The sequence below is a fragment of the Rhamphochromis sp. 'chilingali' genome (genome assembly GCF_963969265.1).
Source record: "Rhamphochromis sp. 'chilingali' genome assembly, chromosome: 5".
Classification (NCBI taxonomy): domain Eukaryota; kingdom Metazoa; phylum Chordata; class Actinopteri; order Cichliformes; family Cichlidae; genus Rhamphochromis; species Rhamphochromis sp. 'chilingali'.
In genome coordinates, this window is record NC_137932.1 from 40,564,615 (window position 1) to 40,579,222 (window position 14,608).

Below are 14,608 nucleotides of genomic sequence, written 5' to 3' on the forward strand. Positions count from 1 at the left end.
TTAGACAGAACAGAAGAGATTCTGGGTTCATTAACTTCTTGAGATCTTGTTGGGATCACATCTGAGGAGGCAGAGAAATCAACCCAGAGCAGCTTCTAGCTGCGACTGAGGTAAAATAACCCTATTTCCATATCATTGTATATTCAGTACCAGGCTGTATTTTGAGCTATGAGCGCACTCGTTGTCAAACGCAGTGGTCTGACTGGTCAGATCCATTTATGGCCTGGTTAGGCAATAGGCACAAAGTTACTCATCACACACAGAAAGAGTATAAAACTTGATTAAGTCATCCAGACACAAACAATAATTAGAACTATCTGGTGCAACCCATGTGCTGTAAGGCTCAGGTCTGAATCTGACCTGAGATCATTCCCTGGTCGTCCTCTCGGCTTTCCTGCCTTCTCTCTACTGTGGTTTAACAAGCAAACTGAGCTATAGTACAGTAATCACTATGTGCTACATGTACTACAGTAATGATATATTGCGCTGTATTTGTAGTTTAAAAAAAGAAATCTAAACAAATACCGATAAGTTTTTTTTAGGTTTTTGACTATTTTTTTTTCCAATTAGTCTTTGAATGCAGCATTAGACCCATTTAAATAATAGAAAGCTGTTTATTTTTAAACGGGTGCCTGAGGATCATTTAGCAACAACAACGCCAGGCGTAGTTGTAGTCGGTCACCATCTGCTGCTGCATGAGCCAAACCGCGGACTTTCCAGAGTAAACTTTAGCGAGGTGAAACTGTGACTACTGACCAGGCTCGGATTGGGGAAATGAAAGTGGGTGAAAAAAAATAAAATAAAATGAAAAAAGGAATGAAAACAAAACATCTGAAACTGCGGTGGTATGCAAATAACTCAACTGCATAAAGGAAAAAGGGGGGAGGAGGGGGGGGCAGTTATTTCAAGTTGGATTTATTGTTGTCTTAAAAAATAAATAAATAAATAAATAGGAGGTCGCAGTACCCAGATGATTCCTTCCAGAATCACCTGCAGAGCTGATAAAGACTAAAACTTTCCATGATGGTGAACTTTGTATAATACTTCACTTCACATCACATGAAGTTGCCAAATGGTATTGTAATTGCTCGTGTCGGCAATAATATCACAACTAATCATAAGCTGCTGCCAACCAGTCACCTTGCACTTCTAATCCAGGTCTGACCAGACGTGAACGTTGATCTCTCAGATATAAAATGTCATCACCAAAGACCGGACAGAATCAAATCTCAACATCCAGCTGCAATTTCCAAACGCCTTCGGGCACTTTCTGTTGTCACGGGACATTAAAAAAGAGGAAATATAGAATCTTCAATCAATTGTGTCAAAACCCGATGAAAAAAAAAAGAAGAAGAAGTTTGTCGAGCTTCCTGTTCCTCGAAGTAATTCTTTCATTTCCATTTCTGCTGTTGCAAAGTTCTCCCAAAGATTTAAAACTAAAATTGTTTCAGTGGGTGTTCTTCTATACAATGTCTGCCATCATTTTAACCAATCAGACAGTGGAGTGTTTACACATTCCAGGAGGAGACATAAAGCTCTTGGCGGTTGCATCAGCAAGGTACCCGGTGTAAAATTCTTTAATCTGTGAAAACTTTGTCAAATTCACTTAAAAATTTGAGTTTTGCTAACAAAACAAAACATGTTTCATTGTGTCAGAATGAACTTAAACTTGAAATCTAACCAGTGTAATCAATAGGGATGTAAGAAAATATCGATACAACGAAATATCGCGATATTTCGCGCAATGATACTGAATCGATATTTAAAATCACTGTTATCGATTTTTTTAATTGAAAAATGACATGCATTTACTGTTTATTTCTTTTGTATGTTGGAATTCAAACTCCGGCCACTGGTTTGCAGTTTTCACCGCCTTTACTATGACGTAAAAACGAGGTCTCGCGATAACTGTAGAAGCGTCTAGTTTGCCAAAAGAACGAAGTAGAACAGTCAGTGGACGTGTGTGATGCTAGCTAACTGATGACTGAAGAGGAGAGGATACAGCCGGCCCCCGCAGCTTTCAAAGCTGATGTGTGGACTTATTTTGGATTTAGGACAAAAGAAGGCAGTAAAGACTATGACAAGAGCTATGCAGTCTGTAAAATCTGCACCGCCAGAGTCAAATATTCCGGTAACACAACAAATTTACGAACACACGTGTCTAGACACCATAGCGACGTAGCGTCAAATGCTAATTTTAAAACAAAACGAGGTGATTCCTCTCAACGGACAATTGAAGAAGTTAACTTTTCGAAACTACCAGCAACTTCAACTCGTGCAACAAAAATAATGCAGTCAGTACTTGTTTTTATTTGCAAAGACATGCGCCCCCTGAGTGTTGTGGAGAATAAAGGATTTCGTAATATGATTAAAACGCTGGAGCCCCGTTACACCGTTCCTTCTCGACAACACATCACGGACATCGCTCTGCCAAAGTTGTACCAAAAAGTCAAAGCGACAGTGCTGGACTCTCAACTCGGCTGAGACAGTTGCTCTGACATGCGACGCTTGGACTTCGAGAGCCACTGAATCGTACGTAACTGTTACAGCACATCACATAACAGACCAGTGGAACCTTCAGTCTCATGTACTACAAACCCGAGCCATGCATGACAGTCACACAGGTGAGCACATTGCAGCGTTACTAACTGACGCTGTGGCTGAATGGGGATTGAACGCAAAGGACCTTGTTGTTGTTACCGATAATGCACCAAACATGGTTCTCGCGGCTAGACTTGCAGGCATGACGCACATACAATGTTTTGCACACAGTCTGAATCTCGCCTCACAGAAAGCACTGAAAATACAATCCGTGGTGCGACTTCTCGGGAGGATCCGACGTGTAACAGCCTTTTTCAGGCGCAGCACCACAGCCAGCAACCAGTTGAAGCAGAAACAGTGCCTCCTTCAGCTACCAGCTCACAGATTGATCACGGACATAATTACAAGATGGAACAGCTCCTATGATATGATAGAACGATTTTTAGAACAGCAACCAGCCATCTGTGCAGCTCTGCTTTCTGCAGAAGTTAGGAAGAGTGAAAAAGAAATTTTCACATTAAGTGAGTCTGACATCACATGTGCAGAAGAAGTTGTCAGGGCACTCAAGCCTATGAAGGACGCCACCCTGGTGATGTCAGAGGAGAGTATGCCAACCCTGTCCATCATTGCTCCTCTTCATGCCAAGCTTGTGATGGGTGCACAAGAAAGTGTTGATGATACACCGACAGTAAGGGACATTAAGACTGCCATAGCAGAAGATCTGGGAAAGAGATATGTAAATGAGAGGGAGACACTATGGATGGCATCAACTGTTGATCCTCGGTTTAAGGACCTGCCCTTCCTGTCTGAAGCAGAGACCAGTGAGACCTATTCCAGACTGTTGGACACTGTGGTGACTGTGATAAAGAAGGAAGAAAATGTAAGTAAATAAATTAGTTTATTTGGAAAAATTCAACTGAAGTTATAAGCAAGTGAATAAAGTAAAAAGCAAAAAAAAAAAAAAAAAAAAAAGCATATTGATGACATTTGTCATCAAATATTAGTGAAAAACAGGGTGAATCTTGGATTTGAATTTTGACTTTCTGACATTAATACTATTTGAATTTAATGTTTTTCAGCATCAAAAGAATGAGGAGACTGACAAACAGGTGGAGGAAGAGAATGCCACAGAGGAGGCTCATCACCCACATATCAAAGACAACTTTGACTCCATCCCTCGGCCACCCCTAAAAAGACAGAGGACCTCATGTGCATTGGTGGACTTGCTCGGAGCTACGTTTGCCTCTACTAGTGACAATACTGCACCAAAATCAGAACATGATGTTGCTGCAGCTGAGATCAAGAGGTATAGAGATGAGACCCCTTTGCCTCTCACAGGAAATCCTCTCAGTTGGTGGAAGGACCATGAACAGGAATACCCTCAGCTATCCAAAGTAGCAAGGAGTTTCCTATGCATTCCTGGAACAAGTGTCTCTGCAGAGAGAGTTTTCTCCTCTGCAGGAGACATAGTAAATGCACAGAGAAGTGTCCTGAGAGCTGACCATGTCGATCAGCTTGTATTCCTGCACAAAAATCTGGAAATTGAAAAATAAACACTGAGAAAACACTACACATGTAAAATCTCTGATATGAGAATGTTTGACATTTTGGTTGAGTCTCATAAGCACTTATTTAGATGAGTAAATTCCTTTTTTCAGGTTGTACTAAAAGTGTTCCATTGATGGACACTGCAGAGCTGTACTTTATTTTATTAACACTTAATTGTAATAGCACTTTACATTTTTTGTTAATGTTTACTTGGATGGATTCTTCAAGCAATTTCATTTTTGATTTATATTTGTTTATGTTAAGGTCACATAAAAAGTACTTTGTTTTGATGCTCCATAGAGCAGTTTTTGGATAAGTATTTTACAATCATAGTACTTAGAAAGACTTCAGTGTTACATGTTTACTTTTTTCATGTTAAAAAATACTTGATATTTCAGTAAAGTAGTTTTTGTTTGTTTATTTGACATGACTTCTAATAAGGCAGATGTTAATTTCTCCATTCATTTTGAACTTAGAGTGTTTTTGTTTCAGATGTTTCATGTCAAGCATTAAACAGTTTGGACTGTTTACTTGAGTTTTCCTAATTAAATTTAGTCCTACTAAACACAAATATCGTCTGGCTTTTAGTATTGCAATATATCGTATCGTCTACCCTGTATTATGATACATATTGTATCGCCAGATTCTTGCCAATACACACCCCTAGTAATCAATATAACCAAATTTCAAAAAATTCCCTCAGAGTGATCCCGATGTATAATATTCACTGGTATGGGACGGATGGAGAATCAGACAACATAAACCTCTGCCGACGACTGTCTACAGCAGAAAAGGCATAAAAACAACTTAAAATCACCAAGTAAAAAAGTATTTGTGCAAAACATGTATACATTTACCTTTGAATGTATACACGTGCTCTGCTCTTGCTCTTGACGAAGGCGGTTGCACTTTTCTCCTCTCCTCCTCCTCTCCCTTAGCTTCCCTGCTTAGCCTCTAATGTCCTTGTCTTGTCTCGTGTTTGTTGTATTACTGTTCCCTGGAACACTCTCTCACAGTCTGTTCTCTAAAACCTAAAAGACAATTATGGATTTGATCAACTGGTCTCTGAATGCAATTGACACCCCTTCTCAACGAGAAGTCTGGGCTCGGGTGAGCCTGACTGCTGAAGATATCTACCTATTCAGAACCATGATAACAGGTTCTTGCTGATCGAGCTGGCTTGGCCCTGGCTTATCGAAGAATTAAGGAAGCGGAACCGGCTGTTCAAACCCCTCAATAAAGTTTTATTGAATTGAATTATTGAATGAAATGTTTTGAATACACTAGCATTAAAAGGAAAAATCAAACCTTCACCAGTTTCTGCATCCTCAAATCTCACAGAACTTTTCTGTCGTGCTGCACATTAACCCCACCTCTATGTCACCCTGCACGGTGGGTACAGCTATGTTTGCAGTAGCTTTGCATCGAGACTGTAAACAGCCCACGCTGTGCAAGTGGAAACAGCGAAGGCTCTGTTTGAAGCCTCGTCCAGCCCCAAGGGGGAATCCTCTGGAAACAAGCTTCTGTTGCCTTGTGATGCCAAAGGTTTTTATTGGCATTGCAGAGGAGCAAGAGTCTTACGGTCTAACAAGTTCTTAACAAACACTGCAAGTAACGGCAGTATGCATTCAGAGGGAACTTTGGAGGTGACACTGCAGTCTACAACCCCATTGCAAGAATTTTAATAAGTAATAATTTCCAGTTGCTTAATACAGGTCAGGCTTGTATATAAATGGCTCTAACAGTTTTACACCAAACACCAAGTGCAAAGGTGCACTGTATGCGTGTTAAAAGGAAGGATGTGGTGGTAAAAGAAAGCCAAATTACAAACACGTGGCTGTATGCCTCGCCCAACTAGCCAAGTTCATATTCAAGTTGTTGCAATCCTACAAGAATCATTTCATGTTATGGTGCTCTTAAATTCAGATAAGTGTGATCAGTACATACGACTGAGTAGAGATCATTTAACTCGGGCATTAAACAGAAAATACGAAACAAGGCACAAAGCATGTCAATATCAGCTTGGTCTGGTGTGAAAAGCCTTTGTACGATAACAACAAGCGAGCTCTTCACTGTGGGAAGCACCACAATAACCCGCTTAGGCAGCAGACATGAATCACCCCTTCTGTTTGTGAGCTTGGTAGGAGAGCCACTGAGAGGACTGCTGGTTGCACAGTGTCATACAGAAGCCTCACAACAACACTAAGCAACAATGGTTAACAGCACCTTCACCACATATAATTAAATCTTAACAGCTCTTCATTTGAGCCCATCTGGGGTGTGATCTGTACGTCTCTGTAGCAGAGTTGCACGTTTTATAAAAATCAGCCTTTCATGTTGGCAACTATTTTGTTTTCTATTGATATTTCCACTGTTTTCATAAACTTAGTCATGTTAATGCAATTTTAGAAGCATTAAAGATTACACGCATTTAAAAGGTTTTTTCTGTCACATGCATCAACACGTTTTGTACAACCAGGTTTTGTTCTGACTGTACATGTAACAATCTTTACTTTGCTCAGATTTCGGGACATGTAAAATAGTTTTCCTCGAGTTTGGGAACTTTGCATCTTAGCTGTTTAAACTTTAATCCAATGGAGCTGTAAAGTGAAAAATTCCCAGCAAACATCTAAGCCAGAAGTCATAAAAACAAACCTGGTGCCTCTTTGCACTCACCTTAAGTCCATCGCTGGGGAGCCGGTAGCCAAACCTTGCGGGCAAATCATCAAAGGTGTCCGTTTTGTTGTCAAATGAGAACTGAAAGAAAGGAAAACTAATTCACCAGCAGTGCAAGACACTTATGAAAACATAAAGAGGCAGGTTTAGTTTCTTAATCTAACGTTTTCCTTTAAGAAGCATAACTGGTCTTCTAAATGCATTTGTGTAAAGGATTACTTACAGCAGTGATGTCGGCTTCCACGGGCAGCAGGTTGAGGAAGGCGAAGAGCTGAACGGTGAAGATGGTGTAAATCTGTGTGGCCGACAGCATCAGCATTCCCAGGGACAGCAGCATCTTGGCATCACTTTGCAACCCCCAGCTGCTAAGCCACTCACTTATAACAACACGAAGCAGGCACACAAATGACCACGCACGCTGGCCTGTAGCTGGACCCCGAAACGCCAACTGTTGTGGTCACACCTGGAAACGACATTGGTGTACACTTAGACCCATTTTAAAAGCCTAAACACCAACAGCTTCATAGCAAATTTCAGAAAAATGGCAAATTTGCCAGGAATAACTCGGAAAATGGCATTTTTTTGTCAAGGAAACTCAGCGCTTCACACATAAGGTTTACTGTCCACCATGCCAATATTAGATGACCTAATTAAATTATACTTTTTAAATGGACTTAGCAAAAAATATTTGTGATTTTAGCTCAGTATCACCACATTATCATAAGCACCCAGTCTTTAAAGAAACTTTGTGAATCGGGTCTACTCAGAAGTAATGATTTGAATGAGGTGATAGCCTTTGTATGAACTACAGCACAGTGGACTGATGTAAGAATATTGCTGGTTGATTATTATATCTCTCTGAATTTTACACCCTTCCCCCAATACGATGAAATCTTCTATTAGGTCAACAGGAAGCTTTATAAAAGGCCTCTAGGTCTATAGAGGCCTATAGAACAAAAATATGGATCTGAAAATGCTTACAGCCAGAAGACAAAATAAATAAATAAAGCAGGGAATAAAGTTTATTCCAGGGTTTAGACAGTTCGTAGAAACTAGACCCTCTTAATGTCCAAAGACCTTCTAGGAATCAGGTTGTTCTCTTAGAAGAGAACTGACAGATCAGCAGACAAGTCTTTGATATATGTTCACAAGTCAATCCTTTAATAACACTGAAAGCCAACAACTAAACCAGACGCTGCTTTCTTAACTTCAAAATGCTTTTTTCCCCCCCATAATTTAGTCCACAGCAGAGTTCAAAGTGGCCAAGTATCAGGTTTGTCAAACACATGAGCTACAGTGCCTGTCAGGTTTCATCCATCGACATATTAGACTGTTTGATGACGCTTTCTAATGCTTCGAGATTGCTGCAGCAATGCATAAGCATAATGTATAAGCCTCTGCCTGAGTGTAGCCTTACTCCATTTCTAGTACATCCGGTAAACACAAAGCATTCATTTTGAATCTGAGTGTAATTTTGTGTAATATCTGTTAATTTTGAAGAATCATACACTTAATGTTTTTGTCAAGGAAAAAAAGACAACTTATCAACTGTAGCACCTCCCCTGTGTCTCCTTTCATTGCTCTTATTAATAAACTTTACAGACAAGTGTGAGCAGGGTATAAATCCCAGGTTTAGTATCAGAAAATCTTTTTTTTTTTTCTTTTGGATGCTGGGAGGGACCCTTATTGGGGGGCAAACAAAGACAAAAAGCATGACTTTCAGGTTGCTGCTGGAGCAAATTTTCATTAGATTATCGCTGCAAGTCAATATTAGAATATCATGTTGTTTTCTTTTAGTGAGCTTCATCCCAAACATCAGAGCTAAAAGGGATCAAGGTCGCAAAGTGGAGGGGAGCATGTGATTTGGTCAGGAGAAACTAAGAGCTGAAGGCCTTCCAAGCTTAGGTGTTATTGCCAAATTGGAAGAGCAGTTCATGAGGAGTTTCGAGTTTACTGTGAGCCTTTCAGAGAAAATGTTTTCTAATCAGATTAATACATGAAGAGCGTGTGAGTCAGAAGGATGTGTATGCGATGTGAACTTTTGATCTTACGTGTATGCTTAAGATGTAACGCACTGACAGACTAATGCCACATGTCTAGTTTATCTAGATTACTGTAGTAGCGATTAGGGCTGGGCCATATTATACCGTTCACGGTAATACCAGTATAATGTTAGGCAACGATAGGAAAATGAAATATCGCGATAGAATATGAGTAAAACGCGCATGCGCAGTGCCTTTGTTTTCATACGCACATGGCCGATTGTTGAGTGAAACAGATGAACCAGAATTGGTTTGTAAAAATGGTTTAACTTCAGTGATGTGGAACTGGTTTGGTGTTTGTCCGTCAGATACACGACAAAGCACATTTTTTGCAGAACATGCAAGCGGCTGTCCTTATTGTCGTATTTGTCGGACTAAGATGCTCTTAAATCTGGGAGTAATCTGGGTCCTAAACCCCGTATTTCTCAGGTCAAACAACACTGCAGCATCACTGAGAGTTAAAAACTGTCTAAATTCTTTCATCTTTAATAAAACGATCAGCATTGCTGCTTTACCAGGTGTAACTATGAAGTTTAACTTCCAGGCATCCATGAAAACAAAATTTATTACATTTAACGGAGTTAGAAGTTAGCAGGAAGCTAGCGGAAGTTAGCACGCTAGTTTCGCTAGTTACCTAAGCATGATATAGCATGTTCTGACTGAGAGATTTCTGAAAAAATTCAAACGTACAGCTCTGCTATCACTTCCAACATAAATGAAGACAGGAAACTAAACAGCAGTGACGTTTGTAGGGTTACTGAAGTTGGGCTAGCTGGTATATAATGATGTGCTACGTGATCGCTAGCGACACAGCTATGTTAGCATAACATAAACAGTGAAGCTGGAGGACGAACACTAACACTTTTCCACTTATAAAAGTTAACGTTAAGGTTCCTGATAGTTGGAGACAAATTCAGTCGCATGGCAGGATGCTGTAAACGGACCAAACTTCAGTCAGGAGAACAACTGAGATAATCCATCCACAATACAAGGTTAGTCATTAATATACTGCAACAACATGGGAATAGAGCAGCTGCCAGAGAATTCAACACTAATGAATCAATGGTACAGAAGTGGAGGAAGCAAGAATGAGTTGAATAAAGTTTGATTTATCTGACTGCTTTGTTTCGCTTAATGTGCCTTATAATCCCGTGCACCTTATGGGCCGAAAAATACGTACTGCACACTGCAGTTTAATGTTGCAAAGCACCTCTTTTTAACTTCAGTGGATATTATACATGGTTATGCTCAGGATATGTCAGCCCATTTCTACTGGAAATGCCTTTTGGTTAAACTTTCAGCAAGGAATTTGCATTTGCACTGTTACATTTTTATAAAGCTTTAATGTACATAAAAACCAGCTTCTTGTTTAAGTGAAAATAAATGGAAGGTTGTCTTTTTGCACTAGTAATGTTGTGGAGTTGTATTTTGTCTCGCATCAATTATATCGTCAGTTATATCGTTATCGCAAATTTTCAAATATATATCGTGATAAATATTTTTGGCCATATCGCCCTGCTCTAGTAGCGATGCTGGGTACAGATGGGCACTAACAGCTTTAGCAACACCAGTTCTCACTTATTATTAAGGTACTATATGTAAACTTGAGACTTGTAGCATTTTTGCCTCGAAGTAAACTTCTTTTAATCATTATAATCTGGAAATACAAAGTGAGTTTAATAATAATAACAACGTTCTCTTTTTCGTTTCCTAAAATTAGTGATTTAAATGTACATAAAAATATCTGCTTGTACAAATAACAGGCGAATCTTCTTTCAATCTGAGCTACAAACAAACTATTGTGGATTTAATCATGAATCACGCCCATCTTAGCCGTCCAATCTGCACAGTCACTTTAAATTGTTTACTTCTGAGCTCTGATCACATCTGTGTGAAACAAAAGTGCTGTTATGTAACTTTCCCTACTGTCCTGCTAATGCTGCTGCCGTTTCCCACAAAACAAGGTTTTACTGAGCACCTCAAGTACAGCATGTTGCTTTGTGAGGGCAGAGCCTGATGCCCTCAGCCAAGTCAAACAATCTCAAAACAAAAGTACTTTTAATCAGAGAGATCTGAAACTTTAGGTACTTTCTCTATGGCTTCGCCTTTACTTAAGTAACTGTTTCCAGCCAATCAGGACTCATTACGAGTTTGTCTTGTTCTCTTTTAGAGAGCTAGATAGACAGATATAATATGAGATGTTTTCTTTAAAAACTATTTCAAATAATGAGGTTAGCATAAGTAAAGTAATCCCCGTGAGGCGCAAGCTCTGAATACTCAAAGCCTGCATGAAAACCTAGTTTACGATGACTTGCAGAGCTCCTCTAGTGGAGTCCATGAAATGTGTATATAGAGCTAGAAAGAGGCATAATAAATCCCCTTTACTATGCAAGTCTTGAAAAGAATAGATTCTTTTGTTCACACAAAAAAAGCAAAAAACTATTTAAAATTTTACATTAATTAAAAATTCAGTTTCTTCTATCCACTTAATATTAAATCAGGAATGTACCTGTACTTACATAGCATCTTTCTACCCAGCTGAGGACCTAAAGAGGTTTCTACTACAATTGTCATTCACCCAATCACACACACATTCATACACCACTTACATCTATGCCTAAGAGCTTTCTAACATTCACATACGCTCCAGTGGATGCAACATGAGATTCAGCATCTCGCCCAAGGTTACTTCAGCATGTGGACTGAAGAAGTCAGGGATCGATCCACTGACTTTCATTCGGTAGATATTCTGCTCTGCCACCCAGGACCAGTGGGTCCACCAGTGAGCCCACTTTACAAGTAGGGCTGTGCGATATGACCAAAATCTCATATCCCGATATAAGAATTCTATCGTCCGATAACGATATAAATCACAAAAATGTAACATTTTCTGTAAATTCTGTGAATCTCGGGCAGCTCGACTTGCGGGAAGTGTTTCCAGCTGTGCGTCATGTAGCTGGAGTCGAGTTTTTTAACCGATGCATGAAACGATACATTTTTAGACATAAGTTTTAACGGCTGCCGTTTTCTTTCTCAAACGTTAGAAAGCCTATTCTAACGTTTGAGTCTAAGGTTTATTTTTTAGCACCTGGCGGCTCTTTTTTACTTCTCATCCGTAAATAATCTGCTCTTTCAAGTGATTCAGTTTATTTTGAAAAGTCTCAACAGGATCTTGAGCTTTATTGTGAAAGGTTTACGTGAAACATAAACAAGCGGACACGCGATGGTGTTACCGTTGTTGTTGCTAAACACATAGAAACAAGCGCTTGTCTGTCTGTAGTGTGGTATATTATTAAATATAAGAGAAAGAGAGAACTTTAAGAAATTAATATAGCCACTACAGTGACCATCAAAACGATGAAAAAAATATTGCCATAGCGTAAAATGAAATGATAGACTTTTTTATATCGTCATCCAATATATATTGTTATATCGAACAGCCCTATTTACAAGCACTCTTTAAGTAACTTAACTCTGTTAACATTTGTGAAGAGAAGACTAGTTTACGTTGTGTCACGGTAGCACAAAGCATTCACATGGTACTGCTGTCTACACACAGAAAAATCAGCTCTGCAGCAGTTTACCGTGTGTACTTCACACTATCATAACCCCTCAACCACATTGGGCTAGAGAGGAAATTCAAATGGTTCCTGAATGATGAGAATTACTTTTTCATTTTACAGCCAAACTTACAAAATAACTCCAGGCAGCATGTGTGATACTTGGGTGTTAAAGGATTAACAAGGAATGCAACTAAAGACTGAGCTAAGAGCTGGGGTTACAAGAGCTGCCAGAATCCGCTTCCATCATTCTGTCTGACTGACAACCATCCCATGAGAAACCTCCACAAACTGAGCTCTCACACAAACCTAACACAGGTGACAAAGGTGAAGCCATGGAGTTGAGAGTTGGGAATCCGCACCAACATGCCAACGGTGAGGAGATGGCAATCAAGGTTGAATGTGTGAAGACCAAACACACCCACAGCTGCACACTGAAGTCAAATCCTACTTCCGTCACCTATATTAGGTATAACTGAGAGCATGGTTTGTGGAGGATATTCTATCAATAAAGTGGTGTGATGCAGAGAGATACTAAGCCTCATAACTTTGTGGCCAGCTTTCGCTGGCCAGAAGAAAAGTCGCTTAAATCCACTCCAAGAATTTCATCCATCAAGATGAAATAAAAATATGACATATTTTTGCTGTCATCACACTGTGCCCTGGTCCTGGGTCTAGTCCTGGATCTCTGAGGACTCCACCCAACACGATGTGTTTTAAAATTAGCCATTACGCCTAATGAATTCACAAGGTAAATAATTTTATGCATTATTATTTAATGATCCATGACATACAGACTTAAAGCCGCCTATCTCAGTGATGCATAGAAAAGATGAGCTATGGCGGTACATACAGTACAACATAAACTTGTAACCCAACACTAAGGTTTATTTGCACAACGTGATAGAGCTATCGATTAATCCAAAGAAAAAAATGTTCAAACATGCTTTCTTACCAGTCTGCATTCTCAACGACAACAGCTGCTTACAACTATTAGATCCAAATCCAACAAATTATTAGCAAGTAAGGTGAAAACTGTGGCAGCATAGCCAGAAAAAAAAAAGACTAAACCGGAGTAAAATAGTAGTTTTCTTTCTTAATAACTAAAAAAAGCTCAAAGGGGAAGTGAAAGCAACATCGCGGGGACCTGCACATGATGACTAAACATCAAATGACAGCAGCATTTTACGGAAAAACCTCGTGCAATGACGGCAAGGTGGACATATTTAATTATTAGTGTGCCTGACATGAGTGACATGAGGAAACACACTCCCCAATTTTTTCAGCGAAACATCAGAAAACAGTTTAACCAACCCCCAGGGAATAATTATACCCTTTACACACAAGACAGTTCCTCCCACGATAATGACAGCGGTAATGTCAAGCACTTTAAAATAGAAACGCTTTTTGCGGATGTAGCTGTGTACATAAATAAATCAGGGAGGACACCCTAAAAGGTGTGCAGCTAGCTACAAAAACAGAGCGTCCCTCTACAATGCTTAGCATTAGGTTAGCATGGGTGGCTAGTCCGCTTCTCCCGGGTGTTTACCTTTATTTCTGCTTGCGCGTTTATCTCGTCCAGGAACTGAGCTGCTGACAGCGACATAGCTTTCCTCTACTGTAAGCTGTGTAAAGATACATATGCAAGTTCAAGGTTTTGATATACTACATTCCGTTAGAGCGGAGGGTTAAAAAACCCGACCGTAAACAGTTTAATCCCTCAGCTAGCTTCTTCTTTCAAGCGATAGCGCACACTTCCGCTACTCTACTTCCAGCTTCTGATTGGATAAAGCACCTGTCAATCGTCAGTTTTTCCGGAAGTGACTCAAGACGTAAACAGATCCACGTGACGGTACAATCATTTGCCGTTAACAGCCTTGTTCGGATGAGGGGGGCTTGCCAGGCTACATTTAGAGTTGCACTGCAGTGGCTTCAGAGATTTTAGAAGATTTCCTGCTAACAGAAGTCAAAATTGGAAGAAACCATATATTTTAAACCGGGGAAACAAACGGTTCTTCTTATCGCCACAGAAGTTAGCATCCGCCCCTCAGAATACAATGGACTCACTTTTAAAACTCTAGCACCCTCTAAAGAAAAAGGGGTGCATCTTTTCTTTTTTCAAAGGATCATTGGTTGTAGTTTTTATCTATTTGTACGTTTTTATACACATGCCAGAAAATAGTTGTGAAATAGAAAATAGTTGTCACTAAAAGTAAAGTACTGTATACATCACTGACTAAA

General features: G+C 39.7%; 1 protein-coding gene across 1 annotated transcript in view; it reads right to left on the reverse strand.

Moving 5' to 3' along the window:
* Positions 1-14,116, reverse strand: part of rnf13 (ring finger protein 13) — a 42,755-nt gene extending 28,639 nt beyond the window's left edge. The window contains exons 1-3 of the mRNA XM_080882127.1: positions 13,917-14,116; positions 6,989-7,228; positions 6,766-6,846 (exon numbers count right to left, since the gene is read on the reverse strand). Coding sequence (XP_080738253.1) covers positions 6,766-6,846; positions 6,989-7,102 — 195 coding nt within the window. The 5' untranslated portion in view covers positions 7,103-7,228; positions 13,917-14,116. The remainder of the gene's footprint in view (positions 1-6,765; positions 6,847-6,988; positions 7,229-13,916) is intronic.
* Positions 14,117-14,608: the final 492 nt, after the last annotated feature.